Source organism: Sus scrofa, chromosome 6, assembly GCF_000003025.6.
Source record: "Sus scrofa isolate TJ Tabasco breed Duroc chromosome 6, Sscrofa11.1, whole genome shotgun sequence".
Lineage (NCBI taxonomy): Eukaryota > Metazoa > Chordata > Mammalia > Artiodactyla > Suidae > Sus > Sus scrofa.
The window spans coordinates 155,519,535-155,542,708 of NC_010448.4; the positions used below are offsets into that span (position 1 = coordinate 155,519,535).

Genomic DNA, 23,174 nt, shown 5'->3' on the forward strand with positions numbered 1-23,174 from the left:
GGAGTTGAACATGTAATCTGTGAATCAAATGCTTGAACCCAGAATGTGGCCACTTCAGCTAGCTAGCTGTCATGTATTTATGCTTTTTAGGGCCTCACCCACAGCATATGGAGGTTCCCAGGCTAGGGCATCAAATCAGAGCTGTAGCTGCTGGCTACAGCCACAGCCACAGCCACAGCCACAGTGACGCAGGATCCCAGCTGCGTCTGTGACCTACACCACAGCTCACAGCAACGCCGATCCTTAACCCACTGAGCAAGGCCAGGGATCAAACCTGTGTCCTCCTGGATGCCAGCCAGATTCATTAACCTCTGAGCCACGACAGGAACTCCCACTTCAGCAATTTATTAATTAGCTACCCATTCTGGACTAGAGAGTCAGAAGGCCCAACCCTGACTGTTTCAAGTGGGTGATCCTAATAAATTGGCCCAGCTTATTTTCAAGGCTGATTGTCATCATTACACAACCTCGAGCCACTCCCATTCAGTTACATGGACTTTATATCATGAAACGGAGGTATTTAAAATTTGACTTTGAAAGCACTGAGTCTCCAAGGACCCTCCATGTCGCTAAATCCAATAGGAAGTTTTCCGGCTTGGTCTTAATTGCCCTCTGTTAACCACTATTTCCTTCTTGAAATCTTCCTTCTCTCACACTTCTGCAACACACATTCTTGCTTCCTTCCGACCTCCATGGCCAGTTTTCTTTGACATCTTTTTTTTTTTTTTTTTTTTTTTTGTCTTTTTTGTTGTTGTTGTTATTGTTGTTGTTGTTGCTATTTCTTGGGCCGCTCCCGCGGCATACAGAGGTTCCCAGGCTAGGGGTCCAATCGGAGTGGTAGCCACCAGCCTACGCCAGAGCCACAGCAACACGGGATCCGAGCCACGTCTGCAACCTACACCACAGCTCATGGCAACGCCGGATCGTTAACCCACTGAGCAAGGGCAGGGACCGAACCCGCAACCTCATGGTTCTTAGTCGGATTCATTAACCACTGCGCCACGACGGGAACTCCTGACGTCTTTGAAAACTAGAACTCTTCAGGATACAGTCTTGCCTCTCTGTCTTTCTGCTTTTCTCACTCTTAAGAGGTGAGATCCATTTCTTGGTCTTCACATACCACCTATGCTCATACCTCCCAGATCCAGATCTTCAACTGGGACCGCTCCCCAGAAATCCTGCCTTGTTTATGCACCTGCCCCATTTGATATCTTCACTAAGTGCCTCTCAGGCATGAGCAACTTAATGGCTCCAAATCTAAACTCTTGATTTTCTCCTTTCAACCTGTTCCTCTCTCAATTTTACCCACAGCAGCAAGTGAAACCAACCTAACACAGTTGATCGAACCAAATACCTAAGAGTGGTCTTTCATTCCTTTCCACTTGCCTCCATATCCAGTCCTTTAGAAATCGCTCTCAATTTTGCTTTCAAGATATACCTCAAATATCTTCCCTTCTACCTGTCTCAACTGCCCCCATCCAATTTTAGGCACCATTATCTCTCACGCAGATAATTGCTATGGCTCCTATTGCCCAAGATGTTCCACTACATCTTCTTCCAACCCCTTCTCAGCAAATACACCAGGATGTTTTTTTTTTCTTTTTTTGGGGGGGGCACACCCATGGCCTATGGAGGTTCCCAGTCTAAGGGTCTAATCAGAGCTACGGCTGCTGGCCTACACCACAACCACAGCAACGCCAGACCGAGCCACGTCTGCAGCCTACACCACAGCTCACAGCAACGCCGGATCCTTAACCCACTGAGTGAGGCCAGGGATCAAACCTGCAACCTCATGGTTCCTAGTCAGATTCATTTCTGCTGCACCACGACGGGAATGCCAGGATGATTTTTTAAAATCAGAAAACCGATCATACCCCTCTTTATAAGACCCTCCAGTGATTTTGTTGTTGTTGTTATTATTTTTCACTGCACATAGGCTAAAATCCAAACTCCTCATCATGGCACCTGAGGTACTCTGTGATCTGGCCTCTGGCCTCCTTTCTGATGACTTCTCAGGACACAATCCCTTGTTCTCATACTGCTCCCATCCTGCAGGTCCATGAATAGGATGAGCCATTTCCCACAAGAGGGTCCTATCAGGTGCTCACCTCTCCACTTTCCTTGCTTTTTTTTTGCTTTTTAGGGCCACACCCATAGCTTATGGAAATTCCCAGGCCAGGAGTTGAATTGGAGCTACAGCTCCTGGCCTACCAGAGCCACAGCGACGATGTGGGATCTGTGCTGCATCTGCAACCTACACCACAGCTCACAGAAACATCAGATCCTTAACCCACTGAGCAAGGCCAGGAATCAAACCCATGTCCTCATGAATGCTAGTCAGGTTCATTACCACTGAGCCACAATGGGAACTCCCCCTTGCTTTAAAAAAGAAATTATTATTGAAGTATAGTTGATTTACAATGTTGTGTTTTTTCAGGCGTACAGCGCAGTGATTCAGTTATATGCTTGTGTATATATATATCATATATATATATGATATATATTTTTGTACATAGTAGCATACTTTATATATATGTATCTTTTTTAGATTACTTTCCATTATAGGTTATTATAAAATATTGAGTGTAGTTCCTGTGCTATACAGTAGGTCCTTATTGGTTATCTATTTTATATATAGTAGTGGGTATCTGTCAATCTCAAACTTCTAATTTTTTTTTTTCCCACTGTACAGCAAGGGGGTCAGGTTATCCTTACATGTATACATTACAATTACAGTTTTTCCCCCACCCTTTGTTCTGTTGCAACATGAGTATCTAGACAAAGTTCTCAATGCTATTCAGCAGGATCTCCTTGTAAATCTATTCTAAGTTGTGTCTGATAAGCCCAAGCTCCCGATCCCTCCCACTCCCTCCCCCTCCCGTCAGGCAGCCACAAGTCTCTTCTCCAAGTCCATGATTTTCTTTTCTGAGGAGATGTTCATTTGTGCTGGATATTAGATTCCAGTTATAAGTGATATCATATGGTATTTGTCTTTGTCTTTCTGGCTCATTTCACTCAGTATGAGATTCTCTAGTTCCATCCATGTTGCTGCAAATGGCATTATGTCATTCTTTTTTATGGCTGAGTAGTATTCCATTGCGTATATATACCACATCTTCCGAATCCAATCATCTGTCGATGGACATTTGGATTGTTTCCATGTCCTGGCTATTGTGAATAGTGCTGCAATGAACATGCGGGTGCACGTTCAAACTCCTAATTTATCCCTCCCCTCCACCTTTCACTTTGGTGACCTTGAGTTTGCTTTCCATGTCTGTGGGTCTATTTCTGTTTTGTAAATAAAATAATTGGTATCACTTTTTTTTTTTTTTTTTTTTTAGATTCCACATACGGGTGATAGCATATAATATTTGTCTTTCTCTGTCTGGCTTACTTAGTATGATCCTGTCCAGGCCTTTGCTCTTCCTAGGGTTTCTCCTCACTATCCTTCGTATTTCAGCTTAAATTCACCTCCACAGAGAACCTTCTTCCAAACTATGTATCTTTAGATTGCTCTGATATTCTTTATCCGAGGACCCAATTTGTTTCATTCATACTATTATCACAATTTTGAGTGAAACATTTGGTTCACATGTTTCTTGACTATTCCATCACTACATGGTAAGTTCCATGAGAGTCGCGACATTATCTGTTTTGTTCACCACCTAGCATCTATCATACATGAAATATGCATTGAATGAATGAATGAAGAGGAATGAATGAAGGAATGAATGAAAAGAATTATTTGCTCTGTTCCAAGTACACATAGAATTCCACACTGAAATTCTAGTTTTGAACATGTGCCAGGCTCTCCTGAAGTGTATGCATAGTGCTGTCTCCTCCACACCGAGTAATCACATCTCATTCATCTGGCCAAACCTTCTCAGTTCAGTTAAGTGTCATTTCCTCCAAAGGGATTTCCTTGACCTACCTGCCCTGTATTAATATAACCCCACATCTGTAGAGCCTCTCCCACTTTATTTCCACTCCTAGACTGCAAGTTCTTCAGGGCAGAAGTCATAACTATATTTATTACCATGGTCCCCTAGTGCTACGCACAGTACCTGGCATAGAGTGGGAACCCCCCCCCAAAAAAAAACTTTTGCATGAATATATTATCTCGTTTAATCTTATGTTATATAATTTAAATTTCACTAGACCCCTGTGAGGTAGAAATTGTTATACCTATTTTATGGATTGGTAAAATATATTCATAGGAAGGTAAAATAATGCACTTAAAGTTACATAGTTAGTTAGTAGTAAAGCAAGAATTCAAACCACAGCTCTTTTGAGTCCAAAATCTATGCATTTTTAAAAGCATTCCACGATATACTATAAAGGATATCAGACAGAAGGGAAATAGAGTAATAAAAGTAATTTTTTCCACCCTTTTATTTGTTTTCATTAATTTTATTTTTATTAGATTATACTTGATTTTACAGTGTTGTGGCACTTCTGCTGTACAGCATAGTGATCCAGCAATACATACATATAGATTCTTTTTCTTATAATATCTTCCATCATGGATATAGTTCCCTGTGCTGTACAGCAGGACCTCATTGCTTATCCATTCTAAATGTAATAGTTTGCATCTACTATCCCCAAGTGCCCCATCCATCCCACTTCCTCCCCCATCCTTGGCAACCATAAGTCTGTTCTCTATGACTGCAAGTATATTTTTGTTTTGTAGATAGGTTCATCTGTCCCATATTTTATATTCCACATATTATATGGATATTATATGGTATTTGTCTTCCTCTTTCTGACTTACTTCACACAGCATGAGAATTTCTAGTTGCATCCATGTTGCTGCAAATGGCATTATTTTGTTCTTTTTTATGACTGAGTAGTATTCCATTGTATATATATACCACATCTTAATCCACTCATCTGTTGATGGACATTTAGGTTGTTTCCATGCCTTGGATAGTGTGAATAGTGCTTCTATGAACTTTTTGAATGAAAGTTTTGTCCAGATATATGCCCAGGAGTGGGATTGCTGTATCATGTGGTAGTTCTATATTTACTTTTCTGAGGAACCTCCATACTGTGTTTTCCACAGTACTTGTACCAATTACATTCCCACCAACATTGTGGGAAAGTTTCCTTTTCTCCACATCCTCTCCAGCATTTGTTACTTGTAGACAAGTTAATGATGGCCATTCTGACTGGTGTGAGGTGGTTTTGACTTGAGTTTCCCTAATAATTAGTGATGTTGAACATTTTTTTCCTGTGCCTACTGGCAATCTCTGTATCTTCTTTGGAGAAATGTCTGTTTAGGTCTTTGGCCCATTTTTTGATTGGGTTGTTTGGTTTTTTGGTTGTTAAGTTGTAAGAGTTGTGTGTATATTTTGGAGACTAGGCCCTTATCAGTTGCATTGTTTGCAAAGATTTTCTCCCACTCTGTGTGTTGTCTTTTTGTTTTTTTAATGTTTCCTTTTCTGCACAAAAAACTTTGAGTTTAATTAGCTCCCATTAGTTTGTTTTTATTGTCATTATCCTAAGAGGTGGATCAAACAAGATGTTGCTGTGTTGCTGTGATTTATGTCAAAGACCATTCTGCCTATGTTTTCTTCTAGGAGTTTTATAGTATCAGGCCTTACATTTGGTTTTTAATTCCTTTTGAGTTTATTTTTGTACATGGTGTTACAGAATGTTATAATTTCATTCTTTTACATGTAGCTGTCCAGTTTTCCCAGCACTGCTTATTGAAGAGACTGTCTTTCTTCCACTGTATGTTCTTGCCTCCTCTGTCATAGATTAATTGACCATAGGTGCTTGGGTTTACTTATGGGCTTTGTATCCTTTTCCATTTATCTATATTTCTGTTTTTGTGTCAGTACCATACTGTTTTGATGATTGTAGCTTTGTAGTATAGGCTGAAGTCCAAGAGCCTGATTCTGCCAGTTCCATTTTTATTTTGCAATATTGCTTTGGCTATTCAGAATCTTTTGTGTTTCCACACAAATTTTAAAATATTTTGATCTAGCTCTGTGAAGAATGTCATTGGTAATTTGATAGGAATTGCACTGAATCTATAATTTTCTAAAAAGCTTATTATGTGCCAGGTTCTGTGCTCAGTGCTATATAATAACTCTTTTAACTCCTGACAGGAACTCTATGAAATATGAATTATTTCTGTTTTATAAATGAGAAAGTTGAGTCTTGGAGATTTTAAGTAACTTACCCAAGTTCCACAGGCACAAGTGGTGAAGCCAGGACTTAAGCCCTGGTTGATCTCACACCAAAGTCCACACCCAGAATTGCCTGAAGTATAGCTAAAGATTAATTACCCCAAATATAAGTGCCTGTATTTACAGGATTCACTTTGAGTCACATCCACTAATTCAGTTGTTTATATTAGCTAAAATTTCATGTGGCCTGAATGCATATTGATTTACAGTCATGTAGACAACTATAGAAAATATTCACATGGCCTTGGCCCAGGATACACTCTGATGCCCATGAAAACAAGAAAATAAAAAAAGGATTGTGATTTAAATTTCATTAGGAGCCACTGCCTATATGGCCTATTTAAAGAAACAAACAAACAGACCCTGTGGTTTTCCTCTACATTTGAGGTCTTCACTCATATTTCTTTAATTCCCCTGAGTTTTGTTTGTCCTTCATCAGTGGAAATGTTTGGTTGGAAACGTTATTTGAAAAATGTGTAGGTATCCTAATTCCAAGTTAAATATTTGTTTTGCTTACTCAAATGGGTGCTCTGTTTGGAAGATGGTTTTTCTGGTATGTGTGAGTAGCAGTCATGGTGGTAATAATACAGATGTGGGAATTAGAAGACCTGACTGTGCCTCTAGGTCGCTGAGTGATTTACGTATCAAAATGCTTTGCTTCCTCTCAGGTCCTCAACTGGAAGGATAATAATTGCAATAATCTTAGAGGGATAGAATGAAGATTAAATTGATCAATATTCATAAAATACCTAGAGGAGTGGCCTGTTTGCTATTTAATACTCCCTTGTCTTTCTGGGACTCAGTTTCCTTATCTGTAACATGAGTGGATTAAAGTAGATACCAGAATCCTTTGTAATTCTAAAGACCTAGGAAATAAAAGTAGCAGAAGTAGCAAACAAGGATTTTAAAAGAGTTTTTTAAAGTATATTAAAATAAGAGAAACTGTGACCATGATGAGAAGTGAAAGATATAAAAAGCACCAAATGAAATTTTGAAGCTGAAAAATTATAAGAACCAAAATGAAAGATTCATTGGCTGGGCTAAAAAACAGATTAAACATTGCAGAAGAAAAAAATAGTAAACTTGAAGGTATAGTGATAGAAGCTTTAGCAAATGAAACAGAAAAATTCTGCCAAAAACAAGTAAACAAACAAAAACCAGAGCTGCAATGATCTGTGGGGATAACATCAGTGATCTAATGTCTCTGCAACTGGACTATCAGAAGGAAAGGAGAGAATAGGGGCAGAAAGCATATTTGAATTAATAATGGCAAAAATTTTAACCAAATTTGATGAGGACTATAAATCCATAGAACCAACCACACCAAGGCGCATCATAATCAAACGGCTGGAAATTAAAGGCAGTCGATTTTTTAAAAATATAACACACAGAGAATAACAAAATAGATTTATCCTCAAAGATTGTGCAGGCTGAGGATAATGGAAGGGCATCTTCAAAGTGATGTGGGAAAAAAAGAGAAAACTATTCACTTAGAATTTTGTATTTTTCAAAGCTATCCTTCAAAATAAAGGTAAAATAAAGAATTTTTCAGACTAACAAAAATGGATAATTCCCTCACCAAAATTCATTCTGCACCATATTTATTCAAGAAGAATCTAAATGATATCAGAAGCATTATGATATTATGTGAAAGTAGGCTATGATGAATTAATTATGAATGTTGCAAATCTTAGGGTGACAACCAAAATAAATGAGTAAACAAAGTAAAATTGCTAACACATTATTTAGAATTAGAAAAGAACATGAAACCCAAAAGATGACAAAAAAGAAAAACGGAAACAAAGAATAAATGGGATAAATAGTAAACAAATAGAAAAATGAATACTAGACAAGTAGTAAACAAATAGATCCAAACCCACATGTATCGGTAATAATACCTTATATAAGTAGTATAAATTCTGTGATTGAAAGACAGAGATTTTTAGACTAGATAATGAAGTAAGACTCATCTATATGCCATCTACATGAAGCATGTTTAAAATATGGAGTCAGATTTTATTTCCAAAATAAAATCTTGGAAAAAAAACTCACCATGCACATACCAGGGATAATGAAAGCCTTTCATAGAGGGGCAACAAACCTCTATAATAGAGGTAGATAGATAGATAAGTGGATAGATTGATAGATAGATGATAGATAGGTGGATAGATTGATAGATAGATGGATAGATAATAACAGAGCTTCAAAATACATGGAGCAAAAACTGATCGGACTAATAGGAGAAATAGACAAATCCACAAATATAGTTGGGGATTGCAACATCCCTCCCTCCATAACTGATAGAACAAGGAGGTGAAAACTTGTGCCACACTGACAACCAACTTGACTTAATGTTTTAGAGCTACACCCAACAACAGATGAATACCCACCTTGAAGTGCATGTGAACTATTCACTAAGACACATCATAGTCTTTGCCATAAAACCAATCTCAGTAAATGTGAAGGTTGGGAAAATGTTTTAAACTTTTTAAAGCAACGCACATACTAAAATGTATTATTTCTATAAGGCACATAAGAGAGATCCATTGACTTTGGAGGCTGAATAATATAACTTCTCCTCTTCAACATTGTTTTAAAATATTTTTCTCAAACAACCCCGTTTTTCTAAGATTTTATACTAATGGTATAATAACACGCCGACAATATACTTTATCATAATAGTAAACATAAGCTTATAAAACTAAATGTATACCATTAAAATGTAAATGTATATCATCTGTTTTCATCTGTTAGAGTTTATACAAGGTTTTATTTGGGAAAAATAAGTACCATTGTTAAATTTTTTAAAGTTTGAAATTAAAGACTAATCCAAAAGATCCAAACTATTTGGCGCATTGCAAGTTTATTCTAATTTTTGTCAACCATCAGAGAAAACACGAGTATCCAAAAATGACAACACTCACATGACACCACTGGCAACAGCTTTCAGTGAATGCTTACTAAGTATCAGGCATTGTTCTACACACTTTTTTGTGCATTTAATTCTTCCTCTTACTTGCCTCCTGTTTTACAGCTCAGAAAACCTAACATGCCTAAGATCACACAAATAATAAATGCTAGTGCCAGAACTTGAGCCCAGTAATATTACTTCACCATGTAGCGTTGCATTTGCAAAGCCAGGGTCAGACACACAGGCATTAGACACAAAGATCTCGTGATTGCCTACTTCAGCACTTTGTAACCTATTTAATTGGTTCTCTTTTGCCTTGACTTCAAATTTGCCTCTTCACTGGTCTGTCTTATTTGATAAGTTCATCAAACATCAAGACTCTTTGTTCATTTTCAAAAAGGATTACAATGATAAGCTTTTATAATTAAGAGTATCTCAGCAGAGATTTCCTTTACCACAGTTTCTAATTATTAGAGATGACTTTTCTGATTTTTCAAAATTGTATTTGCTTTAAATACAAGTTGAAAATTAACTGCTTGTAAAAATGCCTTTCCCCCCTTCTGAACTGTTGCTTAGAGGAAACATCTCTTGCTCCAGCATTCAAAAGCAATAATGGGAGTTCCCTTCGTGGCACAGCGGAAACGAATCTGACTAGGAACCATGAGGTTGCAGGTTCCATCCCTGGCCTCAATCAGTGGGTTAAGGATCTGGCGTTGCTGTGAGCTATGATGTAGGTTACAGACACGGCTCAGATCCTGCATTGCTATGGCATAGGCTTGCAGCTGTGGCTCCAATTTGACCCTAGCCTAGAAACCTCCACATGCTGCTGGTGTAGCCCTAAAAAGTCAAAAAAAAAAAAAAAAGGCAATAATGATTCAAAATTGAATCATCCAACAGGAATTTGAATGAAATAACTCTACTTAAAATTGGCAATGTTTGGGAGAGAAGGAGTACTTTAAAACTATCCCTAAGGCAAAATAAGGGGCTATATAAGTACCACAAAATACTTGATGTTAAGATTAAAAAAAAAAACAAAAAAAAGCATGAAGGCAGTTTGGGATATTCAAGGAAACGGAATGGGTAAAATGCACTGTACATATGAAAATATAACTTTCATTCATTACTCCATAACAAAAGGTAAAATTCATTTCTAGAAGGAAATGACCCAGCATCTTGCCTTTCCCAAGATGATTTTACATGTATTATCTAATTGTATCTTCCCAAAACATGAGATGAGTATTCTTATAATTCACAAATAAATAAGCAGAGGTTAATTGTCTAATATCATTCAAGAGAACTATTATTTTTTGAGTATATTTTATACCTAGGGTCTTTTTTCAGGTTCATTAACTCTTATGGAAGAGGCATTTTTATTCTCATTTTACATATTGAGACACTAAGGCTCCAAGAGACCAATTTCCTCCAGATGACCCAGCTCCTAAGTATTAGAGCTATGATTTGCACACAGGCCCATCTGACTCTAAGTGGATGCTCTTTTCACTGGTCTGGACTGCTTCCTGGACTAGTAATAACACGGAAAGAGGCCACATTCCATCCTAAAATAGCCTGTATCAAACATGAGAGTATCTTAGTTCCCCACCAGGTAATCCCTAAGTGCACATTTTTCAGAGTCTTTTGGCCAACTCACCGGTTCACCTTCTCCTGTATGGTTACCCCAGGCTGACAAGTCATCAAAGACAAGATGAAAAAAGCAACAGCCAACATCTCATCCAGAAGCCACTACCCTATATTACAAAGAAGGACTAAAACTACTTAGGGAGTTGAAGTAAGAGGTGTCTACAGACCAGGACCTAGAAGATCTATCTAATGTTTGAAACTAACAGAACTTGTTTGATTCTCATTCAGATGTGGTTAATTACTTACTAGGATATTGATTAGCCAAACACCCTAAAATTCTAGACACCAAAGGCCACTGTCCTTCAGACCTTTTGAAAAGCAATATCCATAGGGTTGAGGAGAGGAGGATATTTAACTTATTTCAGCTAAGCAAAGGGATCTTATTTTCAGAATGAGGCAAAAGACAAACCAACATATATCTCCAGAGTTTGTGGCCCTTTTTACAGGCTCGTGGGACTTCTGAGCTCAGATGAGTTTGTTTTGCTTGGCTGAAACAAAGCTAATACTGACTCAACCATAAACTTCCAGCAAAATATCGAAAACACTAACCATCAAATGGAGAAGTTCTGCAATTTATTGCCAAACACCTGGAGCCTGAGAAGTGTGGGTAATTGAAATGGACTTTCTACTTCTCATCCAGACTTGCAGTATCATTACCATCTAGAATATTTGTGTCTTCAGGAAACCAGATGCCTTAAATGAACACCTCCAGAAGCATTCTCTAGAGCTTTAATAACAACCAATCATGGGACCAATGAAACCATATCTACATCCATTCTCTTACTGTTCCGGACATGGCCACAAATTAATTAAATAAGGAGAGGTGGCTAGACAATCACTGCACATGTGGCAGACGTTTCACATGTCTTGTTTTATTTACTCCTCACAACAAGTCTATGAAATGGAAAGGATTCGTTTCATTTTGCAGTTGAAGAAATGAAGATCCAGAGAGGTCAGCTAACTTGCCCGAGAATGGAGCCATCTTGATGCCTTTGTCAGTAGTTAGATTCTCTCATTAGCAGGATTGGCCTTATCAATCTCAAAGTTATGAAAAAAAGGTACTGGATAACTTGTGCACGCTAGAAATGTGTACAAATGCAAACGTGGCAGCCAGTCATTGTGGTCTTCATTTCTTCTAGAGTGAGGGGAGAGTCGACAGAAGTCAATACCCATTCCAGGTCCTGGAAAGCCCCTTCAGCCCCGGATTGCTGAGTCTCTCTTCCTCCCTTTTGCTTTGGCTTTTGATGTCTGGGTTCTCTCGTGGCTGCAGTTTTACATTCTGTCTGACCCATTTGAAAAACTCTCTTTTTTCCTTTCGCCACAAGTAATCCAGTCATGACTGATCCCTCCTAATGCTTTTACTGAAGATACGGATGTGATGGGGGTGATATCGGGACACCTTTGAGGAAGCTCAGGGTGGCACAACTGGAACCCACTTCTTTCCACAAGCTCCTTAGCCAGCTCCCTCCTTGTTTCATCCAAAGTCCAAGTTTCCGACACAGGTCCATTGCCCCCCGCCTCCTGCAAAGGGAGTATAGCTCAGATTTTCCTTTGGCATTTCCGTGGTTCTTCTTATGGGGACCAGGCCTCTCCCTACAACAGGGGTCTCAACGGGGGATGACTTTGCCCCTCAGGGGACATTTGGAAATGTCCAGAGACAACTTGGGAGGTTGGGTTGCTGGCATCCAGTGGATGCTAAACAACCTGAAATGCATAGGACAGCTCTCCCAACAAAGACTTACCTGGCCCCAAGTGTAGTAGTGCCAAGACTGGGAAAGATCACAGAAAGACTGGTCTGTCTTCCCTGCCCCCTGGAATTCTGGTGAATTATTTTTCTTCTTCTTTTTATGTATAGGCAGCCTTCCTTAGACCATCTCTTCTTTTTTTCTCTTGTCTTTTTGTCTTTTCTAGGATGGCACCTGTGGCATATGGAGGTTCCCAGGCTACGGGGTCTAATTGGAGCTGTAGTCACCAGCCTACGCCACAGCCACAGCAATGTGGGTCCAAGCCGCATCTGCGACCTACACCACAGCTCATGTCAATGCTGGATCCTTAACCCACTGAGCGAGGCCAGGGATCAAACCTGCAACCTCATGGTTCCTAGTCGGATTCGTTAACCACTGAGCCACGATGGGAACTCTGAGACCATCTCTTCTTGAGGTGCCTCTTCTCATCCAAGATGTCAGTGGCAGGCAGGACTCCTCCTTAACCTCTGCTCACCTCTCTCACTCACCTCTCCCCAACTTGGTCATTTAAATGCTATCATTTTTCTTCTGTAATGTTTTTTCTTCAAGCTTCTCTCCTTCATTCTCACCCTTGGATCACTTTCAGGGCCTCAACTCTCTCTCTGAAACTTTTATAACAGACTCCTAGGGGGCTTCTATTTATCCCCACTCCAAACCTCTCTGGAGATTTGTCTTCAGGAAAGCTGGCTATGAAAACATCACTCTCCAGTGCAGAAACCTTCCTCAGTTCCCCCATTTCCTGTAAGATTAGAAGTCCAAATTCCACCAGAAATGGGTCCCGCCCCATCTTTGCAAGCTTATCAGCCACACTCCTCTAATTATTCCCCACCTTATAGGCTAGATTCCACTTACCTTGCTCACACTTTCTCACTGCTGGGATCTTGTTCATGCTGAACATGAACTACTTTTATCCACGAGCTGCTACCCTCCTCTCAAAGAGCAGGTCCATCTTGGAGCCTTGGCTTGATGGCCCCATTGGGGAGATGTCTCTTTTTTATCTTTGAACCTTATGAGCACATCCCCAGCAATTTTCATTTTTGCTTCATGTTATATTCTTCCAACGGAGTAGGCAGGTTTTCAGAATGAAAGTTTCTTGAGGGTAAATTCAATGTCTGCTTCTTCTTTATGCTCACTTCTATCCCTTGACCCTGACTTCACTATGAAATATTGGTTGATAGAGTGAATGAGCAAAGGACTAAAAATACTTTACAATGTCATAATAGTTTCAGGTTTATTTCTCATTTAATTCTCAAAATAACCTTGTGAGATAAATATCATTGTTCTGAAGGGAATCCTGAGGGTCAGAGAGACTGATTAAGATCGAAAATGGAAGAATATATAGAGAGTACCAGGCCCTACGCCTGCCACTTTTCATGTTTTTAAAAAATATTTTTTTAATATATTTAATCATCATGGTGATCCTACAAGACCAGAAATAATAGTGCTGTTTTGAAAATGAGGATATTGAGTTTCAGAGTAGTTGAGTAATTTGTTTGCAGTTACACAGCTGGTGAATTTCAGAGTCATAGCTTTATTTATTTTTAAATGTGTAAGTTTGTTTCTAGATTTCCTTGTTTTTTTTTCTTTTCTTTTCTTTTTTTTAGGGCCACACCTGCAGCATATGGAAGTTCCCAGGCCAGGGGTCAAATCAGAGCTACAGTTGAGGCTATAGCTATAGCCACAGCAACACAGGATCCAAGCCACATCTGCAACCTACACCATAGCTCATGGCAATGCCAGATCCTTAACACACTGACTGAGGCCAAGGATCAAACCTGCATCCTCATGGATGCTAGTCAGATTAGTTTGCACTGAGCCATGACGGAAACTCCCTGAGATTGTTTTTGGTTTGTCAAACAACTATTAAGCAGTGTTATCAGGACTAATGCCTGAGTCTTCTAGCTCCAAGTTTGGTTCTCTGTTTATTACACCTTAGCTCAGAGAATGACTATCACTTCTGGGGGACAAAGATAGCAAAATAAAATGAATGGAGAGAGAGTAACAGCATAGAATCAATAGAGAAGGCAAGTCAAATGGGATCATTCCCTGCCTCTATGACTAAGTGAGTGAGCACATGAGAGACAGGGAGGGAATGTGTGCATGTGTGTTTGTGTGTGTGTGTGTGTGTGTGTGTGAGAGAGAGAGAGAGAGAGAGAGAGATGGGGGCAGGGCACTCATCTGCTTTCAGCCAAAATGTTCTAAGATGAATGGGAAACGCCAAAAAATTGTTAAGTTTGCATATGCGGATTTCACCTTAATTGTAGCATTCTGTTATCAAAGATAGATAGTCATAAAATACCATGTAGAATAGAGAGTGAGAGGGCAATTCATTTTGCAAACACATAGCTTGTCTCTGGGAAACACTTTCCACTATCTAAATCAGCCTGTGAGTTATGGCCTCAGAGTGGAAAATAGCCTGTGTTGGCCCAGACTGTGACAGCCCTATCTGTGCTCTCTGAAAAGCTTCAGAAGCTCTAGACCACATTCCCCCTATGCTGGGCCTGCAGGTTGCTCAGTGCAGACAGATAAAAATTCTGCACATCCAAGGCAAATGGAGGCATTTTGCTAGAATGGAAAGAACACCATTGACCAGTCATTTTTCCTAGCCTCAGTTTCTTCGTCTGTAAAATTGATGAAATAATACCTGTCAGGATAGGATTAGAGAACTGTAGAGGAAACTAGGAAATATATCCTCAACTAGGAATTCTGAACAGCAGTTGCTTGTTTTTTGAGACAATCCTTACTCTTCTCTCTGTACCTCCTTCCCTACCTGTTTGTCTCTTTCATAAGCATGGATGCTTGCATCTAAGTACCAATGAAGGGGAGAGTGGAAGAAAGGCAAAGCCTGGCAAAGAGAATCATGAAGGAGGATGAAGTGCAGAAGGTTCATGTCCAGGTGTCCTGGGCTGATTTTAAGGCCACCTGGAAGGTGGATGCTACCAGCAGAAGCTGATAGGATGCCTTTAGCCTTGGGGCCCAGGTGACAAAATGGCAGAGGGCCTGCTTCTCTATCTCTGCCCAGGACCCTTCTAGCCTGGCAAGTGTTGAAAACTTGGAGAGCAACTCAAAGTAGTCAAGTCAGCTAGGGCATGGCCAATCCCCATGGCCATAGCCAGAAGCAAATGAAGTTTCTGCTGTTGCCAGAATTTGGCCTCTGTCTGCAGGTGCCAAATTGAAATGCAGAGACAGAGTTTTGGGTAAAGGAGAAAAAATAGCTTTATTGCTTTGCCAGGCAAAGGGGGGCCACAGCAGGTGAATGCCTTAAAAACTGTGCCTCCCCCCCGCCCCCCGCACCAATGTTGGAAAGAATTGCAAGGAGTTTTACAGTACAAAGGAGAAAAGCAGGTTTTCAGATAGGAATCAGGATTGGAATAAACATGCGTTCCTTTTTCTTTGGTGGACTCTTAGCCACCAAAGCTGGAGTCAGGGAGTCTCAGTATGATCATGACGGTAATCTTCTGGGTTATTGCCTAGAACAAGAGTGCTTGCGAAAAGGGCATGTTGATCAGAGATTAGAACGAACTGGGAAAGTTCCTGAAAAACATCATGTGCTAATAATTTTAACCCACAGGCAATTATGCGTGGGGTGCCTAATCTTTAGCTTACAATTAAGCTAAAGGGTGCAATTAAGCCAGGGAGAAGGACAAGGAAGGACTCTAAGCTGTTCAGTTTTAAAGTATTCGTTTCTAAAAGAAGCATAACAAATATAGCTTTTCTCGTAAGTGTATAAGATGCCCATGTTATTATGTGGATTCCTTGAGAGGGACCCAGGATCCTGCCCTAAGGCTGTACTATTGTTGCTTAACTGTTCCTACCTTCCCAGATCAGCAACTGCCTGAACCTGTCCTTAGGAACCCAGAGAAGGTCATGGTGGCTGAATGAGGCCCATTTCCTAAGAACAAGAAATGGGGGACACAGAAAAGTTCTTGTACCCAGGAGCCCCTCAGGGCTGTGCCCAGTTTCACTCGAGGCAGTTTCCTGGCTGCCAGGCCATGTGGATGCCACAGCAGTTTTTGTAGTTTGTTTGAGGTATCTCTCCAGGGTGTGTGTGCTTGTGTGTGTGTGTGTGTGTGTGTGTGTGTGTGTGTGTGTGTGTGTGTCTTAGGGCTGGGTGATGCCTTTCTGTTTCCTGAAGAAACTGGCAAAATATTCAATACAAGACCTAGTATAAAGTCTGCAGCCAGTAAATGAGCTGCCCTGGTCCATGGCCACTGCCTTGCCTTCCCTACCCTCCTTTCTCGACCTTTTGTAAGGCTGCGCATCTCTGAGATAGGCTTTTCCTCCTGAGTGCTTCATCGGTTCCAGGCTGTGGCCAACAGGTGTCAGTGGTAGGTGTTGGGCTGCAAATGAAGTGGGGCTGGTTTGAGTAATTGGGCTCAAGCAGAGGCTTTACAATGGGTGGGCTAGAGCATGCCTACTGCTCTCACTTCCTGGTGAAGCTCTGCATTTGCATTTAAGGGGTGGGATGGGAGGGAGTCAGTGTCTGGCTCATAAGTGTAGAAATGAAAGACTAAAGAAGGCAAGGAGTAGTGTAAGCAGCTCTGGCCAAATCCGGGTGGTCCTTTGGGAAATTCCTCTCAGACTTTGGCTGCCATAAAAATCAGAGTCCATCTGACATCTGAGCAAGTTCTCTGGGTGTCATGGGTTGATCAGTTGTCTCTGTGTCTGTGATGCCTTCACTCACAGCATGATGCACTGGCACCCTCTCCGCTGCTCCCACAGCACCCTGGTCACACCCCTTTTCTGAAAGACTGCCCACTTGTGATTCTGTGGCTCTTGGAAGACAAGGCCCATGCTGGCCCAGAGTCTCCCTGCAACTAGCCTTCCATAGCCAGGCTGACTTGCTGAGCTTCAGGGGTAGGCAAAAAGGGACCACAGATACTAAAACAATGCCAAAGCTCACTGGAAGTTGCTCAGCTTTTTGTAGGATTTTGAGAGAGCTGGTTCCTTTCTATCTCCCCCTCCCCAGTCCACTGGGAGCGTCTCGAGGGCAGGGGCCATGTTTAAATCACCTTTATGTCCCCAGTGCTGGCATGTAGTAGGTATGTTTTATGTAGCACAGTAGGAAGATTGCAGTTTTCAAGTCCAACATACCTGGATTGAAATCCCAGCACCATCATGAACCATCCGTGCAACTTTGGACAAGCTATGCCTTAACTGCCCCTCCGGCATGATGGGTTTGATGGCATACACACACACACACACACACACACACACACACACACGTATGTATTTATATAGACACACACATATGTATATATATGGCACACATAGAATACCTCATAAATATTTGTTGAATTGACCTAAATCAGCAGGTGTTCCAAGGCAAAATCATGATGGAGAATGTTATTCTTTGTAATCTTCTCACTTCCTACTCTGTCATGACCCTCTGCTCCAAACGCCTTCCTGAGACCACTCAGGGGTGGGGTGGGGCTTGCTCTCAGCTGGTGTCACATGCCATCTGTGGGATCAGTAGTGGAGGTAGGGTCACTGAGAAACGGATGCAGTAGACCTGTACGTGTGCCGTTTTTCTGTATGTTAGGCATCCCTATATTCTTAGCCATAGGTATTTACTACTTAAGCAGGGCTTCTTAAAGATATTAGCTCAGATCCCGCACTGCTGTGGCTGTGGTATAGGCCAGCAGCTGTAGCTCTAATTTGACTCCTAGCCTGGAAACCTCCATATGCTGTGGGTGAGGCCCTAAAAAAGACATATGACAAAAAAAAAAAAAAAAATTAGCGCCTTTAAGCCTCAAGCCAACAGTGACCCAGTGGATTGCTCAGTCAGACCACAGGCTCTGGGAAGGCTGCCCAAGCATGTTTTGATCAGCACTGTACCACGAAGTAGCTCCATGTCATAACCAGTCAGTTACTAGGTTCATTCTGGAAGGGTCGGGGTGGGGTACTGTGGGGGCACTAAATACTCAGGGGTGGGGGAAGAGAAGGCAGCCCCGGCCATCACCGTGCCTTGCCTCCACCAAGTGTGCCATGGGGACCTGCAGGGGCCAAGCTGGGAGCATCAGGAATGGCTGCTTCTGTGCGATTTGGGCTTTGAAGGAGGCAGTGGGGGCAGGAAGGTAGAAGTTTCTTTAGACAGATAGGGGAAGAAAGGGTGCTCCAGATGGAGGAAGCAGCACGAGCAGAACCATGAAGATGCAAAGGGACCTGACCAGGTTGGGGATTAAGAGCTACCTGGTGGGATAGGCAGAAGCACTGGCCTTTTATTTATTTATTTATTTATTTATTTATTGGCAGGGCTAAGACCTAGATTTCGCCCCTAAGGACATGGAGGGGCTACTGAATAAACTGAAGCAGCAGAGCTCTGTGATCAGACTTGTCCTTTGTGCTCTGGGGACACCAGGAAGATGCACTGGGGAGGACTGAGACCAGGCAGAGAAGCCACTTTAGAGACGGACCCGCAGGGGCTGGAGCTCTGCACACCTGACACGCAAGGGAGATGCCTGGGGGTGAGAAGGGATGGGGAGCTCAGAAGCTCAGGAGCCAGGCCTCAGGATGCATGTGCCCATCTCTGCAGGATGGCATTGAGTGACCTTGGGACAGTCACCTCAGTGTCCACACCTGCGGGCTGGTTCCTCTCTAAAGTCTCCAGTCTGAAATCTTAGGCATCTATGATCCTGATCTGAGACCTTCCCCTCAGAGCTGCAGGACTAGGAAACAAATCTATATCTATTACAAACCCTCGAGTGTCTCTTAATGCTTTTATTCAGGACCTGTCTTCCCAGGAGACGCTCGGGGCTGTCAGTCTGTAATTAGACTCTCTCCCTCTCGCACAGCCAGGCTGTGCAGCCCAGGAGCCGGAGCTGAAGCTGGATTAACCCACTGTAAACAAATTTGGTCAGTCCCCTCCTCGCCAGCCTCGGTTCCAGTCGAGCGGATTTCAGCAGCTCCTGGGTGAATGTTAATGCCTCCTACATACACGGTTGCAAGAAAATAATCACGTGTGCCTTCTTTGCTTGAGATACTGTGGGTATGGCTTCTTCAGCATCTCTGTGACACAGCACGGGGTGGGGGGTGGAGGGAGAGGGGCGGGCAGGGAGACAGGGCAGAGAAGCTAGAAAGAGCCTAAGGAGGACATAGGGCACCTGGGTTTCAAGGCAAGCTCAGCTACTCATTTTCTTTGTAAACTTGCAAAAGTCACTTCAGCTCCCTGAGCCTCAGGTATCTCAACTGTAAAATGAGGCTGAGAACACCTGCCTGGCAGACCTGCTGGAAACGGTAATTGAGGTAATGGACGTGAGAGCCTTTGGTAAAGCTTTGTGGGCGAGAGGCCAGCGTCAGGGATCACTGGCTCAGCTTCCCTGTTCAAAGGATTGGGGAGTTGGGGCAGGGGCAGAGCCCGCAGGAGAGCTAGGCTCAAAATTCTCATCAGCACCAGGGGCCTAGAAAACAGAAGGGGCACAGACCACATGTCCCATGAACTGCCCTCTGACTGAATTGGATGTAGGTTTTTAATCTACAAGAGAAAAGTACTAATGCTTAATGAATGTGTTCTTCTTATAATCTTTACAGTAAGTAGCTTTAGATGAGAATTCTTTTTTTTTTTTTTTTTTTTTTTTAGGTTAGGGCCACATCTGCAGCACATGGAAGTTGCCAGGCTAGGGATCAAACTGGAGCTGCAGCTGCCAGCCACAGCTCATGGCAATGCCAGGTCCTCGACTCACCAGGGGACCCACGTCCTCATGGGTACTAGTTGGATTCATTTCCATTGTGCCACCACAGGAACTCCTAGATGAGAATGCTTACACCCAATCCAGAGATGGGGAAACTGAGACCAGAAGAAGGAGGTGGGAGGGAGAGCGGATTTAGGGCCGGGTTATCCGAATTTAAAGTCTGTCTCTGCTCCCTGTCTTTGGAATTAAAAGCAGACGAAAGTCAGGTTTAGAGGGGGGACAGATCGTAATAGGTTATGAAAGAAACAAAGGATGTATTTGGTGGAGAACTACTCCCTTTCCCCAGAGCAGCAGGGAGGATGAATTCATGTCATAAACTGTAAGTGTCATGAGGGCAGGGGCTGCATTCATTGCCATATCCCCAGGACACAGAACACCGCCTAGGACAGAGGAGGCTAAATATTGGCTGAATGAATAAACCAACTCCATGGGCTCATAGTCACCCTCTTAGCTTCTTCTGGCTGATCACAAATAGAAAGGAAAAGAAAGTCCTTCACATAAATGGTCCAAGGAATTTACACAGCTTCGTTGTTCCAGTTGTTTCAGTTTCTATTGCCGTAGAGCAAATCACCCCAAAATGCAGCAGCGGGAAACAACGTTGATTTATTACGTCTTTAGATTGCGAGGAAGGCTACTCATGGGGCCGCATTCCACTGAGAGCTCACTCGGAGCTGGAACGTGCATCATGGCCTCTCTGCCTTCAGGATTTTTCTCTGCAAGGCCTCTTATCATGCTGTAGTCTAGCCTAGGCTTCTTTCCAGCAGAGCAGCTGACGTCCAAGAGAGAATGCTCTGTGCATATCAGGCAAAGAACGTCACGTAGCCTAATGTCCCACTGGCAAAGCAAGTCACGTGGCCAAGCCTGGGATCCCTGTGGAGGGATCCCAAAGGTGGGAATATCAGGATGTCTGGGTCAGTGAGGCCCATTTATCCCATCAGTCTTCACGAGCAGCACGTTATAATGAATTTATACATGTCAGTGGTCAGAACTGTGTCTGGCGCTTCGTTTATACTACTTCAGTATTAGTAATAGCTAATTATTATTGACAGCTAATTAGAGTGTATTATAATAGTGTACTATAAGTAAGGTAATCACTGCAATTGCTTTTATTTTTACTGACTATGAAATAAGAGCCCCCCATGCTAGGGACACTCTGGTATATCCTTCAAAATCTGAGCATAATATCCCTCCGTATTATTGAAATGACACAAGTGTGTTTGAGTATCTGTATCAGCAAAAAAATTGTGAAGTAGAATCCTTCTTTCCCCTCTCCGCCTACTCATTTCTTTTTACATGGTTTCCCTGAATCTGGGTATGCTTTTTGCCTATTCCTGGAAGTGATGTTGGAACCTACAGGAGGATTACTCACTTCTGTAAGAACCCATTCACTCACCAAGCATTCGTCTAAGGGCATCATGGTGTGTCTTCGCCTTTTCTGGAGCTTTATTCGGAGAGGGACAGGGGATGCAGATCTAGCAGACCAGATGCAGAGAGATATCTGTTGAGGAATTTCTGAGGAAGACCGTCTACCCTGATGCAAAGAAAAAGGTGTACAAGAAGAACCCTTCTTTTCCTTGCTGCTTTTGGACATAGTTGTATGAGGGTATGATAATTAGAGATGGCCTTTTTTATCACCATGAGAAGAATATGCTCTGGGCAGTCCTCTGGTCCAAGAGGGAAAAGACACAGGAAACAGAACAACTCAGCAAGCCTGTAGGCCTTCAACCTGAGAGTGGCTCACCCAGATCTAACTCAATCTAGCTGCCACAGCCTGAGGCAGAGCTGCTTAGCTGGCCATAGATAGATAGATCTGTGAAAAAAAAAAATATGATTTAAGCCACTGAGTTTGGGGCTAGTTGGTATGTGGCATTATGTGACCGTAGCTAGCCCGTATAGCACCTTATTCCCCAGGCTACTGTCAACTAGGCTGCAGAACCCAAGGTCTCAGTGCAGTACCATCCTGAAATGGGGGGAGTAGAGTAAGAAGGTTCTTGAGAGAGATGCCTTTGGAGTTTAGAAAAACATAGAGATGGGTGCCTCCTTCTCTCCAACTTTTAGAAGGCCCCTAGACTTGCTGATGTAGCCCACACAAGCAAGGTTAAGTAAGGACCAAGGGATAGAATGGTTGGGACAAGCAAGTTAAAATACTGGGTTGAGTCTATCCTAATTGCAGAGAACAACCAAAACGCTATGTATTTGCAAATGAAACATGAGAACATGTCAGAGTTCCCATCATGGCACAGTGGAAATGAATCCAACTAGGAACCATGAGGTTGTGGGTTGGATCCCTGGCCTTGCTCACTGGGTTAAGGATCCAGTGTTGCCGTGAGCTGTGGTGTAGGTTGCAAACATGGCTTGGATCTCTTGTTGCTGTGACTGTGGTGTAGGCCAGCAGCTATAGTTCCAATTCGACCCCTAGCCCAGGAACCTCCATATGCCATGGGTGTGGCCCTAAAAGAGACCAAAAAAGAAAGAAAGAAAGAAAGAAATATGAGAAAGTGGATTTAAACAGAGCTTAGCTAAAGGCCACGACTGGAAAAGAAGTGAAACTCTATCTGGTTTATACCTCTCCATGTGATTATTCAATAAATCTGCTCCACTTAGTACTTCTCCCTGCCTAAAAATACAGTGTCCCCTTCAACGTGGAAATCTCACCATGCACGCCTTCACCCGGGCCATCGGTGAACTTGTGGGCACTGCTTTCAACATAGCCCCCTTTTTATTTATCTTTGTATTTCATTTTCTCACTTTGTGCCAATATATTACTTCTGTGTCTGGCTTTTGCAGGAGAAATCTTTCAAATGGCATTTGAATGTGTACATAATCTAAGCCTTGTCTCCAAGCTTCTAGAAGTTTTCAAGGAATATTAGGAATTTAGTCAAGTGTGATCAACACGGCTGTTGCTAAAATTAAAATTATTAATAGCAGCAGTAGCAGCGACTCCCATTTCCTGAGCGCTTTTTACATGCCCAGGTGTTTCGCACGCAATTTATTC

General features: G+C 42.1%; 1 protein-coding gene across 2 annotated transcripts in view; it reads right to left on the minus strand.

The window, feature by feature from the left end:
• C8A (complement C8 alpha chain) overlaps positions 1–10,939 on the minus strand; it is a 65,619-nt gene extending 54,680 nt beyond the window's left edge. The window contains exon 1 of one of the 2 annotated variants that reach the window (XM_021093175.1): positions 10,754–10,939. In XM_021093175.1, the coding sequence (XP_020948834.1) occupies positions 10,754–10,830 (77 nt within the window). In that variant the 5' untranslated portion in view covers positions 10,831–10,939. The remainder of the gene's footprint in view (positions 1–10,753) is intronic. The other variant, NM_001097450.2, reaches the window with a different exon arrangement.